This window comes from Lottia gigantea (genome assembly GCF_000327385.1).
Source record: "Lottia gigantea unplaced genomic scaffold LOTGIsca_114, whole genome shotgun sequence".
Taxonomy (NCBI): Eukaryota; Metazoa; Mollusca; class Gastropoda; family Lottiidae; genus Lottia; species Lottia gigantea.
Genome location: NW_008707106.1, coordinates 789,120 through 810,762, shown reverse-complemented (window position 1 = coordinate 810,762; position 21,643 = coordinate 789,120). Strand labels below are relative to the sequence as shown.

General features: G+C 33.0%; 3 protein-coding genes across 3 annotated transcripts; 2 read left to right on the top strand and 1 right to left on the bottom strand.

The window, feature by feature from the left end:
• Window positions 1-9,717: 9,717 nt before the first annotated feature.
• Window positions 9,718-10,524, top strand: LOTGIDRAFT_171435 (hypothetical protein; the record flags this gene model as incomplete). The annotated part of the gene is made up of 1 exon (XM_009047629.1): window positions 9,718-10,524. The coding sequence occupies one exon, from the start codon at window positions 9,718-9,720 to the stop codon at window positions 10,522-10,524; it is 807 nt and encodes a 268-aa protein (XP_009045877.1).
• Window positions 10,525-12,184: 1,660 nt separating this feature from the next.
• Window positions 12,185-13,135, top strand: LOTGIDRAFT_171434 (hypothetical protein; the record flags this gene model as incomplete). Its single annotated transcript, XM_009047628.1, has 2 exons — window positions 12,185-12,374; window positions 12,471-13,135. 2 exons carry the CDS (start codon window positions 12,185-12,187, stop codon window positions 13,133-13,135), a joined length of 855 nt encoding a protein of 284 aa, XP_009045876.1.
• A 187-nt stretch (window positions 13,136-13,322) lies between these two features.
• LOTGIDRAFT_171433 (hypothetical protein) lies at window positions 13,323-15,347 on the bottom strand (the record flags this gene model as incomplete). Its single annotated transcript, XM_009047627.1, has 4 exons — window positions 13,323-13,795; window positions 13,969-14,100; window positions 14,178-14,474; window positions 14,744-15,347. The coding sequence occupies 4 exons, from the start codon at window positions 15,345-15,347 to the stop codon at window positions 13,323-13,325; spliced, it is 1,506 nt and encodes a 501-aa protein (XP_009045875.1).
• Window positions 15,348-21,643: the final 6,296 nt, after the last annotated feature.

Genomic DNA, 21,643 nt, shown 5'->3' with positions numbered 1-21,643 from the left:
CCGGGTTAGATTCACATTTACTTATCAGATTTTTTATAACTCGCAAAGTAAGCATTTGTCAACCTTTAATAGTAGTGTCAACAAAATAGGACACTTCCTTGTCAAAGAGACGGTTTTCTTGGTGTTATATTTATCAAAAAGGAATACTTTTTATCGTTCACAAAATTGTATTTTTTGACCTTTTACTTAGAAGACCTTGACCCCTGTCAAAGGTCATTGATCTAGGATGTCCATTCATTCTTCAATGTTTGATGTCCGACATATACTTCCACTTTTACAGACGTTCGAAAACAGCACTTTTTATACGCCCACATGAAATGTAGAGCGTGTATTGCCGTCACCCATGTCCGTCGGTCCGTCCGTCCATCCGTCTGTCGGTCCGTCCGTCCACAGATGCTCGTAAAGACTCTACAAGGCACAATTCCGTACTGATTTCGGCGAAACTTGGTATTTTTTTTTTAAACAATATTTTATTCATATAATATGAAAAGGATTGGGGAACAGGCTTTCGACTATAATAACCCCTTTAATATAAAATGTTCATATGTACAATACAATATCGTTAAAATAAGTAACGTATATACAAACATCGCTACATCCATGGTAGATACTCGAAGATATAAAGCGGAATAATTCAAATTTTAAAAACGTTTTGACAGAAGAAGGAATTCGTGAATATTTTGGAAAATGAGTATAGAATGATCAGGGTCATTTTGTACACCGTTAAGCAGATTGGTTATGTTTTTAAGTTGGTAAGATGTTTATAGATCTGTCTCGTGCATCTCAATGTAAGGGACAGTACAAAAGAAAGTGTTCTGCATCTTCAAATTGACGACCACAAGAGCACGCAGGATTACTTAACTAACGTGTCTAAGAAATTTATGACCATTATGGTCACTGCAGGAAAGACGAAGACGGCAGTGGTAAATTTGACTTTTTCGATTGCCAAAGCTATATGAATCAGGTGGATAAGTGTTATTTGATTTAAGAGATTTTACGAAGGATGAAATAGAAAGGTGTAGTTTTTGAGAATTTGGTAGATTATTCCACTCTCTGATCGTTCACGGCAAAAATGAATCATAACATAAATTAGTTCTGCAGTGTAAATATGGTAAATTGTTGATATTCCTAAGATTATAATTGATATTTCTAGTGGGGAGAAGACCTGATAGGTAATTTGGAGTCAGATTGTTCAGGATCTTGTACATCATTGTCAGCTTATGCCGACTTCGTCTTTCCTGCTGTGTAATGAAACCTGTTTCCTTGTTAAGTAAAGCATGGCTAGTTCCCTGAACAGCGCCGCATAAAGTTCTGAGCATCTAACTGAAGATTTTCTAATGCAGTTGTTAGTTCGATAGTGCACCCGTCACAATAATCAAAATGCGGCAGAATGTAAGAGATATATATAGTTTGGAGAGATTTTCTACTTAAACGATTATTGAGACCTCTGAGACAGTTAGTAAGCCTACCAGTTTTCATTAAAATACAATTGGGGTAGATCGGGACCCCAGCATCAATTTTTTTTTAATTTCCAAAATGCCATCGAAGATAGCAGTTTGGTTATTTCAAACATTGTAGCTGAATGAATTTTTAACCTGTTCATGATCAGTCTACTGTGCGCAATCACAATTAGCGGATATGTTACCCATTTAAATTGAAACACATCATGCTAGTATGTTGGGGTACATTTAGACCCCAGATAAATTCAGGGCTAAAACTGGATTTCTGTGAATAAAATTAAATTGTAATCTACCCCTAAAGCTAATTGTCTTAGGTTAAAGTCAATTTGGCACTAACCCGAAATGTCCCCGTTTCAAAATGGCCCCAAAAGTCAAAATTAGTCAAAATGACCCAAAATACAATAGTCAAAATGGCTCAAAAATATAAATACAATACGAAAGAAAGCATAAACATTTGATACAATAAACTCATGACCTACGTAACATAAAACAGTATTAATATGGAAATCAGTATAATAATATAACACAGTAATACCATGACCTAAGTTTCATAAAACAATACATGATTTAACATATTATATCTGTTATAACTATGGCTGGTCTACTGACCTATATATAAATATATTAATATTGTAAACGGTATAATAGTGACCTAAGTTTCATAAAACAATACTTGATTTAACATATTATATCTATTATAACTATGACTGGTCTACTGACCTATATATAAATATGTTAATATTGTAAACAGTATTATCTATTATAGCTATGGCTGGCATACTGATCTATATATAAATATATTAATATTGTAAACAGTTTAATAATATAACACAGTAATATCATTTATTATATATTGTAACAATGACTGATCTACTGTCCTATATATAAATATATTAATATTGTAAACAGTACAATAATATAACACAGTAATATCATGACCTAGGTTTCATATAACAGTTCATGATTTAACATATTATATCAATTATAGCTATGGCTGGCATACTGACCTTTATATAAATATATTAATATTGTAAACAGTATAATAGTATAACACAGTAATATCATGGCCTAAGTTTCATATAACAGTTCATGATTTAACATATTACATCTATTATGGCTATGGCTGGTCTACTGACCTACATATAAATATGTTAATATTGTAAACAGTATTATATATTATACCTATGGCTGGCATACTGATCTATATATAAATATATTAATATTGTAAACAGTTTAATAATATAACACAGTAATATCATTTATTATATATTCTAACAATGACTGATCTACTGTCCTATATATAAATATATTAATATTGTAAACAGTACAATAATATAACACAGTAATATCATTTATTATATATTCTAACAATGACTGATCTACTGTCCTATATATAAATGAAATGAATGGAGTTTTACGTCCTACTTTTTGTCCTATATATATAAATATATTAATATTGTAAACAGTATAATAGTATAACACAGTAATATCATGGCCTAAGTTTCATATAACAGTTCATGATTTAACATATTACATCTATTATGGCTATGGCTGGTCTACTGACCTATATATAAATATGTTAATATTGTAAACAGTATTATATATTATACCTATGGCTGGCATACTGATCTATATATAAATATATTAATATTGTAAACAGTTTAATAATATAACACAGTAATATCATTTATTATATATTCTAACAATGACCGATCTACTGTCCTATATATAAATATATTAATATTGTAAACAGTACAATAATATAACACATTAATATCATGACCTAGGTTTCATATAACAGTTCATGATTTAACATATTATATAAATTATAGCTATGGCTGGCATACTGACCTATATATAAATATATTAATATTGTAAACAGTATAATAGTATGACACAGAAATATCATGACCTAGGTTTAGGTCCAGATCGTCAATTCTTTTGTCTTGCTCTTCGATTTTAGATGGTAGATCACTGACTATTTCGGGCTTTATTGCATTTGCAATTTATGTTTAATTATAGTTTCCCGTTTCAAGAGCTCTGATATGAAAGTTTTCAATGAATCCTCGTCTTGGAGAACTGTATCTAGGAATTCGGTGATGCAAGAGGTTTCATCACCTTTATTACGCTTAGGGGGATTTTTTACCATGTTGTCTGTACTTCGACTATAAGATGGCGATAGATCACAAGTTGTTTACAAGTGTAATAGTATAAGTGGTAATCAATATTGATTATAGGTGATTAAAAGTACTCATTCAAGACGATTTTGAGGTTGAAAAGTGTCAAAATCTTGAGAATCACAGAACAAAACAGCTTACAAATTCCGTAGATAGATTCGTGTACAATTACTCCATACTGTGCACTATTTTATTTTCATTATAAAAACTTCTATTTAAATAGCTTAAATATCCGAAAAATCACCTCCACTTTTGCAACTGCTGACCTAAGTCGCCATCTTGTTTAACCGTTTTTGAACGAAAAAAAAAAATTGGTATGGTTGTTTGTAATCACCCAAGGATGAACCCTTTTGATAATCATAAAAATCGAAAAAATTTAGTATGAGTTATTGCCCTTGTTCTTGAAACGCTCGTAAACACTCTAGAAGGTGCAATTCATGACGGATTTTTATGAAACGCGGTGTGAGTGTTTGTTATCACCTAAGGATGAACCCTATTTAAAATCAGAAAGATCGAAAAATAATTAGTATGAGTTATTGCCCTTGCCTCTCAGTATTTTTGTCCCCAGTAATTAGTTTAAAGACTTACTCGATGCTTGAAGCTGGTGTATCCAAAACAAATAAATACTGTTTGCTGTTTCTGGAGACCAATGGAGATTATCAACTGGTTCGAATTGTTCTTTATAGGGTGGTAAGATTGTTGCGCTGTTTATATTGGACTCCATCATCATGTTGTTGAGGGTGCTGAGGTTCTGTTGTGCTTTCGTCGAGATTTTATTTGAGATGGGTATACATGTTAAGAGGATGTTGGAGTTTGGGAAGGTTTTGTTGGCTGTAGCGATTAATTTCTGGGCTTGGTTACAGGAGGTCTTTGGTAGGTGATCACGGTTGTCGAGGCCTACATGAAGAATAACGGTAGTAGGTATGGGATCATGGTCGTATGATTCCAGGATTGACTGTATGTGATGTATTTGGGCACCGGGGTAAGAATGTTTTTCAGTGTCTGAACTGGTTTTGGTAATTCCAGGGGGGGGGGGGGGGTGGTGGTCTAGATACACGTCTCAGAAGAAAGACGGGTGGTTTGCTGGTCCAGAAACGCAAAGAAGAAAGAAAGGTTGGCAGATCCTTGATCACGCGGTGATTTGTTGATTGGAAGGCTGTGTTGTAGGTAGGTCGGCGGTGGGGTGGGATAAAACTGGATGGGTTGGTTGGTGGTAGACAGGGCCGTTGTAGGGTACGTGATGTTGGTTTGGTTGACGATTAGTGTTTCTATGTCTGGCTTCTTACTAGTAGTTGTTGTAGTATAATGACAATAACTTAAGGTTAGAAAGGGAATGTACAGCGAATGTAACAGGAGGAAACTGTATATGCTAGCGTGAAATATGTCGGTCAAAATATGCAAATAAGTCAAACTGGGTTTGGGGATATATAAAGTAAGATGAAAGTTATGATGAAAAAATAGTTAGGTGATAAATAACGCTAACAATGATGTGAAAAATTATAATAAGTAAAACAAAAACTTACGCAATTGACACGAACCGGTTTTCGAAGTATTATCCTTTTTCAGGTGTCGAGGAATGGTTATTGCCCTTGTTCTTGAAAACGCGTTCAATGTTTAGTTCGTAAACACTCTAGAAGGCACAATTCTTGACGAATTTTGATGAAACTTGGCATGAGTGTTGGTTATCACCCATGGATACACCCTATTGAAAATCAGAAAAATTGAAAAATATTTAGTATGAGTTATTGCCCTTGTTCTTGAAAACGCGTTCAAATTTTAGCTTGTAAACACTCTAGAAGGCACAATTCTTGCCGGACTTTAATGAAATTTTGCTTGAGTGTTTGTTATCACCCAAGGATAACGCCTATTGAAAATCTGAAAAAAAGATAAATAATTAGGATGAGTTATTGCCGGATTTTGACAAAACTTGGTTTTATTATTCAGTACCGCGCTGAAGATTGATTTTTTGTCTTCTAGAGTTTTCACGAGCTAAAGATTGAACAACTTTCAAGAACTAGGGTAATAACTCGTACTCAATATTATTCAGCATCGCCCTAAAGAGTTCAAAAGAAGTGTATGACTGAAGGTTGAATATTTCATACTGGTGATTGTTACTGTACTGCTAAATATTTTTATTCAAAATCAAATCTGCCAGTAGGCTTATATTACCTTGCCTGGCAAGCTATCTTCAAAACTTATAAGGCTATTATCTCTTTTATTTGACTTTTGTTGACCTCTTGACCAGAACAAAAGTTATTGTGCACGACAAGACCTATTCAAATGTATGTTCATTGTTACATTCCACTTGAAGTATTAGATCTTCCCATTTCCATTTGTGTCTGGATAATTGTGCCTGCTTAGGTAATTGCCAATTGATCCCTAGATTGTACTTGAAGAGGAACCCCATTGTAACCCTTTCACATCACATGGTGGAGTGTGCTTTGTGAATTTAATCGCTTCTATCTGGTTTGTTTCCTTTTTATTAACATTTTTTTGATCACGTGAAAGTTGAAGTTGGGCCAACCGTCGCTACCATGATGAATATGAGGTCAACTACAACCGATGATTACGATGGATTTTGTACACGTCCCTCTCTTGAAATGGCAAGTTACCCATTATGAATGTTTACTATGTAATTAGATTTGTTGTGGCTCGTAAGATATATATATGTGAGTTAATGATTCACCTTTTATAACCTTGACCTGAGGAGGAAGGTTTATTCTCCGCTAAAAGTTAAATTATTGTGGAAGCCGCAAAGTCCCAATTTGTTATCGAAATGTCGATTCTTTTTGCAGGGCGTTCATCGTTTTCGTTCTGGCTATTTTTTTTTCTTCACTCCGGGAGCTCAATTCTCGGAAACAACAACAGGTATGGAAAAACGGATTTCGGCACACTTTCTAACTCGTGGCTAACTGCGTACTGAATGTAAAACGAAAATTTTCTGAGCAACATGAAGCGACGTGGGCTCTAGTGGGATTTTGCTCGGGTTTCCTTTATTCTACTTCTTATAACAATGGACACATGATGGCAGTTGAAAAAAAAAATTGATTTTCGCAAATAAGTTCGATACTTTTTTTGTCGAAATTAATCAAAATATGCTATTTCGGTTGCTATTTGTCGGACAGATTTGAAACTTATATAGTGTATGGGGGAATAAAAAAACGCATTCAAAATTTTTGCATTACTTCCGGTTTCGAAGTTAGTACTTCCGGGGACGTCACTTCCAGTGGAATTGAGTTATGCCCAAACTAACATATGCGTGTCATTAATACAAACCTATTAAACTAAAAAAAAATACGTACCGGAAGTAATAATTAGGCCGCCATTTTGGTTTGCCTCATTTTGCGAAAATTCCTATTCAGAAGCCATTTTTTATCCGATTTGTGTAATTTTTGTGTCTAACGATACTATAAATGTTTGTCTACAATTCGTCGGAAGCAAAATTTTCGGTTTTGCCTTTTTTATACGAACGGATGTTTTTTTTCCAAAGTTTGAAGGCGTATAGCTCATGACTTTGACCTTTGATGACCTTCATATTAACTGTGATGATAATTTGTGACCTTGTCTATCTGATGACTTTTTGACCTTTGGGGTCAGACGACTCTTTCCCATTTTATAGGGGTCTAAATATGGACAATTTTGAGCCTTTGCAGTGCTCTATCTCGGTCCCTAATAGAAATATGGCAATAATTCTTTCGATTTTGTAATGTAGAGATTCTGAACTTTCCATAGATATATAACATGCATACCTTTCATGCAAATCCAAAACCCCATTCACTTAACATGTGGCTATTATTAGATAAATTGGCTAATAGATTAACCTAGCTGTCAACCCCAATAGAAATCAAAGTTTTAGTTGTTTAAAGATAACGTGTAACGTGGAATGTATGTGTATAATTAAATTCTAAATTTGGTGGAATTATCGAATTTGTGCAGTGCGCATTACTAACTTTCTTATCCTTTTCATCAAAATTGGTATGCATGTGTAAAGTCCAATTCTTAATTTGATAGAAATATTTAAAAAAATTATATGTATGTGTATATAATCCAATACTAAATTTGATGGAAATATGGAATTTTTGTTTTGCGCATGCGCATTACCAACTTTCTTATTTCTTATCCGAATTTCATCAAAATTGGTATGTATGTGTATATAATCCAATACTAAATTTGATGGAAATATTGAATTTTTGTTTTGCGCATGCGCATTACCAACTTTCATCAAACCTGGCATGTATGTGTATAACTTAATTCTAAATTTGATGGAAATATTGAATTTTTGTTGCGCGCATGCGCATTACCAAATTCCTTATTTCTTATCCGAATTTCATCAAAATTGGTATGCATATGTATAACCCAATTTTGAATTTGATGGAAATATTGAATTTTTGTTGTGCGCATGCGCATTGCCAACTTTCTTATTATCCAAATTTCACCAAACTTGGTATGTATGTGTATAATCCAATTCTAAATTTGATGGAAATATTGAATTTTTGTTGTGCGCATGCGCATGTTCAACTTCCTTATTTCTTATCCGAATTTAATCAAACTTGCTAGGTATGTGTATAATCCAATTATGAATTAAATGGAAATATCGAATTTTTGCTGTGCGCATGCACATTGCCAAATTTCTTATTCCGTCTCCGGATTTTATCAAACTTGGCCTTTGTTAATTGACAAACATTCTTTTATTCCTAGTCAATATACTTTAAACTCCAGGCACTTTTGGATATTTGCATTTAGAGATGCAGAAAAGTATTTACATCAATATAATTGCAATAGACCATCTTTGTATGCACCTGAATGTTGTAATACGCCCTGCATCAGTACTGTTATTAGAACAGTTCTAGTTTTTCTTCGTCCCGGGAGCTTAGTTCTCGGAAACGGCAACGGGAACGGCAAAACGGATTTCACCATGTTTTCTAACCTGTGGAGAATTGTGGAATGAAGGAAAATTTTCTGAGCAACATGATGCGACGTTAGTAACAAACGGAAAATCGCCTCTAAAGGGCATGTTTATCAACCGATTTTGATCGGGTTTCTTTCATTGTATTTCTTGTAACAAAGGGCAGTTAAATATTTTAGATTTACGAAAATTCTTTGCATACTTTTTTTTGCCGAAATTAATCGAAAAATACTATTTCGGTTGTTATTTGGCGGATTGACTTGAAACTTACATTGTGTAGACCGCCAGCAAAGTGGAATAAAAGCACACATCCAAAAAATGTTCATCACTTCCGGTTTCGATGTAAGTACTTCAGGTGGCATCACTTCCGGTGGAATTGATTTATGTCAGAAGTAACATATACATTATATTACCAGCCTTAATACAAACTTTTTAATCTAAAAAAAATCGTACCGTAACATGTTTGTCGCCATATTGGTTTGCCTCATTTTGCACAAATCGATTCCCAGAATCCATTTGTAATCCGATTTGCGTAACGTTTGTATCAAACGATCTGTTTAATGTTTGTCTACAAATGATAGGAAGCATAATTTTAATTTTCGGTTTTGCCTTTTTTGTACAACCGGATTGTTTTTTTCAAAGTTTGAAGGCGTATATCTCATGACCTTGACCATTTCATTTCATGGGGAAAGTGCGACCATACTGAAAGGTCCCCAAAATAAAGACCTAAATACCCTACATTTCATAAATTCTTACACCAAAAAAGACCTAAACACCCTACATTTCATAAATTCTTACACTAAAAACACCTAAACACTCTACATTTCATAAATTCTTACACCAAAAATACCTTCAATCAATTCGTATAAAAATACCCTTATATAAAATAACATCCGGTTTTAATAATGTAGAAGGGAGATAACACTTTTTTTGGAAAAAAATCAGACCACAATTTTCGACTCAATTTTTAACCCTTAAAAATGGGAAATAGAATACTAGATCCAATCTTTAAATTATACGATCCGATTCGTTATTCGTTTAACAAGAAAAAAGAGGATTATATTATCATCTCACCAATTGTTGGTAATAAATCCCAATTGAATGATGGTGGTAGAACTACCTTCGAAATAAATTCATTATCGAATTGGTTGCTTCTTTCCGATGCTTATTTCAGATGCGATTTCAAAAGGATGCAGTTTTAGCTAGAGTGAGAGTTGTTGCTCGAAACACAATAGAAAGAGTAGCACGAGCAGCTAATCATGGATTCGAAAAACGAGTACTTCAGTATAATAATGTTGTTGAGAATAATAGGTGGGGTAATTACGTAAATTGGAAATTATATCCTTTATTCGGTCTGTTGGAACACAGAAAGATTTCCATAGGGTTACCATATAAAATTCATCTACAAAGAGAAATCAACGATGATAAGATATTCTTTGGAGAGAATGCTTCAAATGCAAAATTAGAAATAACGAATCTCCAACTTTTCATACCCGTAATAACGCCATCAATTGAAGTAGAAACGAGAATATTCAACTCATTAACTAAAGATATTGAAATAGCTTTTCTTCATCGTAATACGGTAGGTAGCATGACTGGAGAATCCACCATATGGCCAATCACTAACACTATTAAACCAGCAAGATATTTAATGGTTGGTTTCAAGAACTTACCGGATTCTCAAACGAATAACAATAATATCTTTAGAGTAGCAACGAACCAAACTCAAGATCCTATAATCCATAAAGTTCAAGTAAGATTAAACAACGATAATTATCCTAACCAACCTTTAATAATTAATCCACAAAGGATTATAATGAATTGTATAGAAACTATAAAAAACATGTGTGAATTATTTGGAAATCCACCTCAGTTTGAATATGTAGATTTTGCACTTAATCATCCAATCTTCTGTTTTGATCTATCAGCTCACCAAGAAGATCTTTTCAAAACAGGAGTGAACATAAATATTCATATTTAAAAAACACAAGGAGATGTGACCGGTTACTGTTTATTATTGGAAGAAGCAAAACATTTAATAAAAATAGCAGATAGAAGAATGATAAGAATTTAGTAAAAAATACACCCTTAAAAATGAAAATATGAAATAATAGAAGCTATTGAAACAGCTTCACCAACTGTAATAACTTTCAATAGTAAAAAAATCAGCATAACTAAAAAACTTATTGATAAATACAAATATTGTAAAGTCAGAGACGATATAGATTTAGAAAGAATTGACGCGAACGCAAAAGAAGGTGGATTTTGGAATATTTTTAAAAAACATACACACTGGAGAAGTATTATTTTCAAAGTATAAAGGAGAAGGAATAAAATAAAATAATAAAAAATGGTCAAAAAATTTAATCATTCAGAAATATTTCCTAATAACCTAATGCTCATGTGTATATGCGGTAGTTTCGGTTCTGGGAAAACTCATCTCACTTTTAACATGTTGATAACACCAAACCTTTTAGATTTCGATTCACTATATATCTACACAACAACACCAGAGCAATCGTATTATCAATTCCTCAAAGCTTTAGAATATTTACCAAAGAAAGATGTTCAAGACATATTTCAATATTATGAAGAAAACGAAAAAGAAGTGGAAATAAAAGATATCATAGATAACTACATTGAAGCAAAGAATCCAACTGCGTAGCGCAAAGAAATCAAGATGTTCAACAAGAATTCTTCACGAAAGGAAGACATCACAACTGTCACTGCATATACCAATCCCAATCCTTTTCCGGGGTGGATTCTATGTTCATTAGAAAAAATGCAAATTGTTTTTTATTATTTGAATTAAACGATAAAGATTTATCTCAAATCATTCGGTCGATAAATCACAGAATGGACAGATGCATTTAAAAAGGTTTGTAAAGCTCAATGGTAAAACCCAGATGATCATGGATATGTATTGGTAAATACTAGAAAACCTGCGGGTGAAAGAGTTATGATCAACATTGTTAATTTTATTTTTTTAAAAATGAGTAGCGATTGGAATAATATTTTAAAAATAAATAGAGAATATATCAAAGCTAAGAATAAAATAAAGACCCAAGTTGAAAAAACAAATTACAACAACTTGGATTAACAGAAAATCTACAAACTCTATTTCAACCAATATTAAAATCTCAAGAGGATATTAAAAAGAAATTAGCTTAAGAACCCACACTTCATATAGAACGCACACCTCAAATAGAACCTCATCACCCCAAACCGATTGTATATGGTAGTATTATAATTAGGACCTTTGATGATATAAAACGTCTGTTTTCAAACCCTAGCCCAGATTTACCAAAGAGCATTTCACCAATCGTTGATGATGTTTAATGGTTTAAGAATACGATTTAAGCCAAATTCCCCCGAATTTATAACGGATACAAAAGATTTTATATACACATTAAGAGAATGATTAATAGATTTAATGAATGGCGGGGATGTTGGTATTGCCGATTATAAGGATTTAGTAGCATACTCAAAATTTCTACATGCGATAAGAAAGTCAGGGCCCGAAACAAAAAGATCGAAAGAAGTTAAACTATATATAAGAGTAATTGAACATGATGAAGAGGAGGTAAATGATTATGCATAAGATTATCCACCAATCACACGATACAGACGATTTCGAAATAATGGTATCTGGACAAGACATAGACGAATTCGAAGATATGGTATCTGGACAAGGTATAACGTTTTTAACCGACAACAACGAGGAACTACTTAATAGATTACGAGTAATATTAGCGGCAATGAAGGAAGGACATCGATCACACAGACAATTTAATGAAGTGAATTGTATACTAAAAAGACTCCTAGAGAAAGGTATTAAAAATGATTATAAAAGCGTGATTAAAAATGTCAAATAAAGAACAACTATTCGTTATCACCCAAATAAATCAGACATTAAATTGTCTCTAGATTATGAGTACGAACTCGATCGCAATCAAAAATATGAATTGGGATTAAAGTATTTCTCTGTTTACAATTCCATTAGAAATATCAACGAAAAAAATAACCAAATAAAAATATCAACAGATAATGGAGTTACATTCAAAACCATACGTTTACTACCAGGAAGCTACGAATACGTAGCCATTAACGAATACCTATCTGAATATGGAGGAAGTGTAAATGGTAAAAACAATGTTGAATTCGAAGGTAATTTAAATCTGAACAAAATGAAATTGATATTAATATTAAGAAATAATAGTCAAGTTGATTTCAACGTAGAAAATTCATTGAATGCGTTACTAGGATTTGATAAAGAAATATACACCCAATCCACTTTAGCACCACACAAAGCTAATATCGAGAATGATATCATTGTCATAAATATACATTGCAATTTGATAAACGGTGGATTTTTCAATAAATACAAACGTCAGATTATTTACAGTCTTCCAACATTCACTGTACCGATAGGATATAGAATTAAAGAGAAACCATTTCAAACGACGTATTTACCACTTAATTCCTTTATGATTAAAGATATAAATCTGGAAATCAAAGATGGTAAAAATAGGTTTATAGATTTTGGTAACGAGGAAATTGTTATTCAACTTCATTTAAAACAAAAAAATTAACACTCTTCATTCTCTTCTTGAATAGTGAGGTAATCGAAATCATCAAATTCATAGTTTTCATCCAAACTCAAGTCATCTTTATCACTATAAGGATACATGATTCCTTCATCGTCCGGTGCTTTTCTCTTAACGAGATTCAGATAACTTCTAAAAACTTTCTTTTGTTTATCATCATCCTTTGGAATAACTACTCATTGGTGAAACTTTTTCCCCATGGTTTCGTAAATTCATTCGTCACATCATGTTCACTAGCTAATCGAATATAATCTTCTACAGCTATCTTATCATTAGAGTAACCCTTAAACGTTTTCTTTTCTTTTAGAATACCGTCAGAAGCTAGAATAATATTGTATTTAACATTTGGCTCTAAATATAAACCAAATATGATTCCACCATCACCGTAATCATTCTTTCCTTTACAATAATCATTTTCGGACACCAACCCAGCTTCATTTAATTTATCCCAATTACTAAACGAAATGTATAAACTATCGGTATCCGTAAAGTATATTTCAGGCTTATAAAATCCATCTATCACGCGAATAAAATTATTCATTATTTTTTTACTGTGAGATAAAACGAATGATCCCAAATGACTAGGTGTTAGTCGTGTAGATTTAGGAGGTGTACAGTCAAATTCTTTTTCTTCGTCATTAATTTCTATAAACTATATATTGACTATCATTTACTTTTTCATAGTTTATAACGTGTGAATCGAAGTTGGCTTTTAAAGACATTTTATAGATTTCTCGATGTAGTTATATCCTTTTGAATAGATTTACCATACAATGAATTACCTGATAATTTCATGCAATTACTACCTACGATATTACCTTCTCGTTTATATTTATTTCTTAGATCTCTCAAAATCAAAATATAATCTCTATATGGTGGAGTTTTAAAATTTTCTTCGTATACTATACCATCTAATATTCTAATAATTCGTCCATCGGCTTTAACTATTTCTTGAATATCGACCGATGTTAAAACTTGTGAACAGAAACCATTTCTGAACCTGATTTTAGTGCCAGTTCCTTATTACCTTCTTTGTTCGTAAAAGTAATTTTATCTTTAGCTGGTATCGGTTGGAAGAACATGTTAGTAGGATATTCAAACCAGACTTTTAAAATAGCCGTTCTACGTCTGAATTTCTGCTTATTAAAGAGCTTAACAGATTCTTTATTTTCTTCCGGTAGAAACGGTCTACCACTTTCGCTGTCTAAATCCGACATTGCTGAAGCGTACAAACCGTTAGCATCAAAGGCCATTAGGTGAGTACATTTTATTTTTTTAAGTTCTGAATTAACTTCCGTTTTATCTTTTTTACTTTTACTATATTCTTTAAATAAATCAATTATATTATCACTTTCACTAAACTCCTTAATATATTACAAATTTCATCCATTTCATTCGTTTCAAATGATTTTCCGTTAGCAGAAACTCTTCCTCCTTTAATGGATTGTCTGATAAAATATCTTATAAAAGGGTGTGTATGTGAGTAAACTTTTTCTACGTTTTCTTTTTCGATGTGTTTCGGAACCATTCTAGTACTTTCATGCCATTCTTCTTCAACCATTTCTTTATTGTAATGATATAAATAATACCAACCCTTTAAAGATAAAGAAGGAGCCGTTAGATTATTGGAAATATTCTGAAATACAACTTCTTTCATAACTTTGTTATATTTTATCAAACAAGCTCCGAGACATAACGTATCTCTTTTAGCGTAAGGTTCCCATTCGTGTCTTAAAGATTCCCAATTATCTTCGGTGTATTTTGCAATATTAATATCGGTGATCTTTCTCAAATTCATCGGTAGATTAGATGAATTTCCCCATGCCGCCAAACTAGATTTTTCATGTTGATAGGAACATATGAAATTAATATTTTGCAAATAATTAGAGTTCCATTTTTTCTGTAAATATTCATCGGTGAATGAATTAGGTAAAGGTAGAGACAGAATCTCTCTAGCTGTTACTAGTGGACATTGCGATAGTTTTTTCGCATTTTTAAGCACGATCCAGTTATGAAAACCGCTACCGTTATGAGAAATTAATGTTATTCTTTTTTTATCTATTTTTCCTAAACGTTGCAACATTTGATCTTTACCCACAAATATTTCTACTATATTCATTAATTTATTATAAAATTCTTCTGGAACACTTTCAGTGGGATTTAAATCTGGAAAGTTATGTTTTATTCTGTCTAACATTTTTCTTAGTTTTTCTAAATTAATTAAAGTGCAAGAATAAGGAATGACTTTATTCGTTTCTTTTTCGCTATAGGTTTCGCAACCCCATGCGTATTAACAATCATCGTGAATTGTTGGTACAAAACATCCCTTTCTGTGTTTGAAACAATTGTAATTTATTTAAGAATTCCAGAATATTCACTCCGAAACTACCCCGATTGACTGCGATTTAGTTGTCAACAAACATGGCGGCCCCCATGATCCGCCATCTTTTTTCTCACTTTTTTTTTGACTACCCGTGGGGCATAAATTTTCTGAAATGATTTGATGTATATGTATGTGTTACCATTATAGAGAGCTTCGCTCTCATATTATTGAATTACGTTCATTCAGTTTTGGGTATCATGAGACTTGCTTCCCTTTAAGATGGATTAAACTGTGTTATACTGTAAGTTGAGCTTACGGAAGCAGATTAAAGGTATACCCCCACTTAATTTCCCAACTTTCTTGTTTTTTATCCAAATTTCACCAAACTTGGTATGTATTAGGTATAATCAAATTCAAAATTTGACGAAATTATCGAATTTGCGTAGTGCGCATGCGCATTACCAACTTTCTTATTTCTTATCCGAATTTCATCAAACTTGGTATGTATGTGTTTAACCCAATTCTAAATTTGATGGAAAGATTGAATTTATGTTGTGCGCATGGGCATTGCCAACTTTCTTATTTCTTATCCGATTTTCATTAAACTTGGTATGTATGTGTATAACCCAATTCTAAATTTGATGGAAATATTAATTTTTTTTGTTTTGCGCATGCGCATTACCAACTTTCTTATTTCTTGTCCGAATTTCATAAAAATTGGTATGTATGTGTATAATCCAATTCTAAATTTGATGGAAATATTGAATTTTTGTTTTGCGCATGCGCATTACGAACTTTCTTATTTTCTTGTCCGAATTTCATCAAACTTGCTATTTATCAATTGACAAACATTCTTTTATCCCTAGTCAATATACTTTAAACTCCAGGCACTTTTGGATATTTGCACTTAGAGATGCAGAAAAGTATTCACATCAATGTAAATGCAATAGACTATCTTCGTATGTACCTGAGTGTCGTAACACGCCCTGCATCAGCGCTGTTATTAGAACAGTTCTAGTTTTTTTTTCTTCACTCCTGGAGCTCAGTTCTCGGAAACAGCAACAGGTATGGAAATACGGATTTCGCCACACTTTCTAACTCGTGGCTAACTGCGTACTGAATGTAAAACGAAAATTTTCTGAGCAACATGAAGCAACGTTAGCAACAAACAGAAAGTGGGCTCTAGTGGGCGTATTTATCGACCGATTTTGCTCGGGTTTCAATTATTCTACTTCTTATAACAATGGACACATGATGGCAGTTGAAAAAATTTGATTTTCGCGAAAATTAGTTCGATACTTTTTTTGTCGAAATTAATCTAAATATGCTATTTCGGTTGCTATTTGTAGGTCAGATTTGAAACTTATATAGAGTATACAGCCAGAATGGGGGAATAAAAAAACTCATTCAAATATTTGCATCACTGCCGGTTTAGAAGTTAGTACTTCCGGTGACGTCACTTCCAGTGGAATTTAGTCATGCCCAAACTAAAATATGCATGATATTAGTGTTATTAATACAAACCTATTAAACTAAAAAAAATACGCACCGGAAGTAATAATTAGGCCACCATTTTGGTTTGCCTCATTTTGCGAAAATTCCTATTCAGAAGCCATTTTTTTCCGATTTGTGTAATTTTTGTGTCAAACGATACTATAAATGTTTGTCTACAATTCTTGGGAAGCAAAATTTTGATTTTCGGTTTTGCCTTTTTTATACGAACGGATGTTTTTTTTTCAAAGTTTTAAGGCGTATATCTCGGTCCATAATAGAGATATGGCAATAATTCTTTCGATTTTGTAATGTAGAGATTCTGAGCTTTCCATAGATATATTCAAAATTTGATTGGAATATTGAATTTTTGTTGTGTTCATGCGCATTACTAACTTTCTTATTTCTTGTCCGAATTTCATAAAACTTTGAATGTATGTGTATAGTCCAATTCTAAATTTGATGAAAATAATTAATATTTGTTGTGTGCATGCGCATTACCATCTTTCTTATTTCTTGTCCGAATTTCATCAAACTTGGCCTTTATTAATTGACAAACATTCTCTTATTCTTAGTAGAAAAGTATTTACATCAATGTAATTGCAACAGAACATCTTCGTATGTACCCGAATGTTGTAACACGCCCTGCATCAGTACTGTTATTAGAACAGTTTTAGTTGATGGGCGTTCTTCGAACTTTCAAAAAAAAGTATGAGTTTTTGCCGAGTACTCTGCACAAACGGTAATAGTTACAACAAGATTAGCAATGCATTGGATCTGCATAATCGGTGTTTTAACTAATGAATATAAATTGGAACAATTTTGCAAAACGGATAGTGGCACATTGCAAAATGTGCAAAAAGTATATAATTGACACTAGAAGGCGCAATTTTGGGGCGATTTTGCTCGGGTTTTCAGTTTTAGAATTTCGCACGAATATCCTATGTGATAGCAGTTAAAAAATTCGAATTTTGAAAATTCTTAGCACACATTTTTTAGCCGAATTTCGCAAAATTTGACCAAATTTTCTATTTTCTCGGCTATGCATCCGATTGATTTGAAGTTTCTGGTGCCAAAACAGATTATAACAGAAAACAAATTCAAAAATCAAAAATTTTGCATAACTTCCGGTTGGTGCGAAATCAAGATGCTAGCTTCCGGTTGACCCACTTCCGTTTTTTATGTGTTCACTGAAACTTATACTAATAAGTAGACAACGTTAAACAGAGGCATTTAATAGACACGAAAATTGATAGTATGACCGCCATTTTGATGTTTCTGAAGTTATTCACAATTTTATTCAGAGATTACGGCTTATCCGATTTTGATGATTTTGGTGTCAAATGAAAGAACACAAAAATTTAAGAAAGCTCTATGAAGCAGATTTTTGAATTTCGTTTTTGCTTTTTTACAATTTCCGGTTCAATTTTTTCGAAATTTGAAGGCTCATATCTCGTGACATTGACCTTTGACGATCTTCGTATTTACCATGATGATAATAGCTGACCGTGACCTTCTAATGACCTTTTGACCTTTGGGGTCAAACCACGCCTTTTGGTTTTATAGAGATCTAAACATGGCCAATTTTGCACTTTTGCAGTGCTGTATCTCAACCCCTAATTGTATTAGCATGCTACCACCTTCAGATTATTGTACTTATGTACTTATTTAATGGTTTCAAATAATATCGCACTTGATGATGTCAAAGCCATATTTAAAAACATGTTGCAATTTTCTTAAAACTTTGAAAGCTGCACCTTGGATGATGTTGATATTTACAGTAATAATTAATACTGACTACAGCTTTTAGATGAAGTTAATATTTTTCATGTCCGATATGTGATTCTGGTTTTATGGGTGTCACTAAAAGTTTAGTTTGCATTTTTAAAGCCTTCTAACAGGTGACTTAATAGAGATAAAGCAATATTATTTTCGGATTCATAATGCTGGAGGTACTTCGGTATAAAGCCTGTTTATGCTGCCATCTGTGCTAAGGTGGAATTTTTTATGTTTCGTAAAAATCGTTCAGAGTACCCACGCTCTTTCAGTTTTGAGAAAACAATCGTACAGGCTAAGTTAAAATCAGAAGATCTTGTGCAAATTCGGTGAAATCGTACAACTTGTGACTTAATTATACCAGAAAAGGTATGTTTTTGGTGAAAGGAGCTCTTGTGCAAGAGTTGATGAGTATCAGTTTCTTTGAAATACACTTAAATATCCAGTTTATTTGTTTCTGCTATGGAATCTCCCTTAAAGACAGTGGTGTCGAGAAAGTCTACGCTTTTGTCACTCACGTTTGCGGTTAGTTTGATGGAAGGATGGTGGTTGTTGAGAATTTCAAAGAATTCCCAAAACTGTTCAATAGAATAAGTCCAACCCATAAAAATGCCATTCAAGAAGCGACCGTAAAAAAGTGGATTAAATGGACAGAGGGGCAACACCTCACGTTCCCACTCTGCCATGAAAAGGTTTGCGTACGAAGGGGCGAATCGTTTGCCCATAGTTTTCCCTGAAGTTTGTAAATATATTTTACCATTAAATGTGAAATCGTTTCGACTAACACAAATCTCTAAAAGCTTCAGAATTGCATCGTTGGGTCTGTTTGGGTCTGGGTTTCTATTAAAAGTTTTACGAACTGCCGTTAAACCAGTAGTGTTATCGATATTGGTATACATAGAAGAAACGTCGATAGAAATTAAAATAGCATTAGAGGGAACTCGAAAATTTTATTTCATTGACAAAATCGGTTGTGTCTTTCAGGTAGGCTAGAGGTAGTAAGAAATGATCAATGTATTCTGACACTGCATACGACTCACTACCACAGTCAGATATAATCGGGTGGCCTATAGGGATTTTATTGGAAATAAACCACTCCTTGGTTGGGTTCTTATGGATTTTAGTCAAAGTGTACAAATGTCTCTCACAATCAGGTTTGGCAGACAGATAGTCATATAGTTTCTGTTTGAGATAACTAGTTTTGACTAAATCGGCAAGAATATTGTTAATCATATTAGCTGTGAGAGCGAATAGTATAAAGTTGATTATTTAGTTAAAGTTTAAGAAATATGTTTTTATTGTTTACAACGAGCGCCTGTGGTTTGAAGGAACAAGTGCCTTTGGTGCCTACTTGGTCCAGATTATATTAGTCACTTTAGTTTAGTGTCATTCCTATTTGTCACAATTATCCAGTTTTTAAAGCAACATGGCGTGTTGAAGTAAGCTAAAAGTTTCACTGTGGATTTGTGCAGATAACAGGCATAGTAAATCGGTAAACTTGATATTTTATATGTAATTTTGTGTATAAGATGCTTCTTTTAATGTTTATCATTGTAAAGTTTGATGTCATTGCATATTAATGTATATTTTCATCAAAAGTCATGTCTGATATAATTTTCCCTTTCCCGCTACTCAGTTAGTCACGTGACCTGCTGGTACATTGCATAAGTTGATAAGTCTATAGTAATAGATATTTTATAAGTGAATTTGTAATAAGGTTTATTATATTTTGTAGTCAATCTGTGAACAACAACAACTTTATTCTAAGAAGTTAGACGTTAGTAAAGTTATAAAGAGTATAGAATTTGTTTTCACTGAATTGTTGAACGTCTGATTACCTTCTGCACCCACATAAGCAGTTTCTTTGAAAATTGGTTTCGGTAAAATGGCATATTGATTCTCTGCTTCTGAAACGTAATCCTCCCTATTCAGAATGACACAACATGAACCTTTGTCACTCTTTTTAATAACAATGCTATCGTCATTCTTAAGTAAGTTTAATGCTTCACGTTCCCCTCGTGAGAGATTAGGCTTTTCATGTGTTATGGAAAGGTTCTCTGTTTGGCTATTCTTCTCTCAAATGCTTTCAATATTTCAGGATCGATGGTGGCCTGAGGTAGTGTCCACGTGGATTTAGGAATAAACATTGTTCTAGCACCACATGGGTGGTGGTTTCGAAAAAAATATGTGCAGCTAAGATTTCGTTGAAATCGTTCAATGGATGGTCGGATATAATTTAAGTTGGCTATCTGCGGTGTCGGAATAAACTTAAGTCCATGGTCTAAGATTGAATGTTGAAGGAGTGTGAGAACTTTGCGACTCGAGTTAACTACAGTTTGGCCTCTCAGTATTTTTAGGGTTTGGGTAGCGGATATAATGGTTGTCGACGGGGTGATTGGTACTGGTTTGGTAGTTGTTAGAAATCATTACATTACTTTGTTACTTTCAGTTGAGGAAGACAAAACAAGTGGGTGTTTTACCAGTTGGTCTAGCCGGTGGTAAAAATCCGGGTGAGAAGCCAATAGTTAAAAATGGAAAGGTAAATTAAAACACTTCTACTATTTGCCATTAGTAAAAAGGGGACAATAATGTGTATACAACAGTAAGACATCAATCTACTCCTTGAAATTCGAATAAAACCCCTTTTGATAATGAGTGACTGTATCCTTCAGACATTAATGCAACCCTTGATTAAAAGAAGTTTTTCCTAAGATGATGTTAGATCATAAAGATAAATGTAGACAGGGAATGAAAATGACAATATGTAAAGATAGTCGTGTAACTAAAATGCAGTTGCCAATCACTTACTAAATATAGTTTTAGAATACTAGGGTTGAAATTCTTACAGATTTGTCCGACATGCTGTGAAAATAAAGCTAAATACTATTTTTGAAAAACAACTT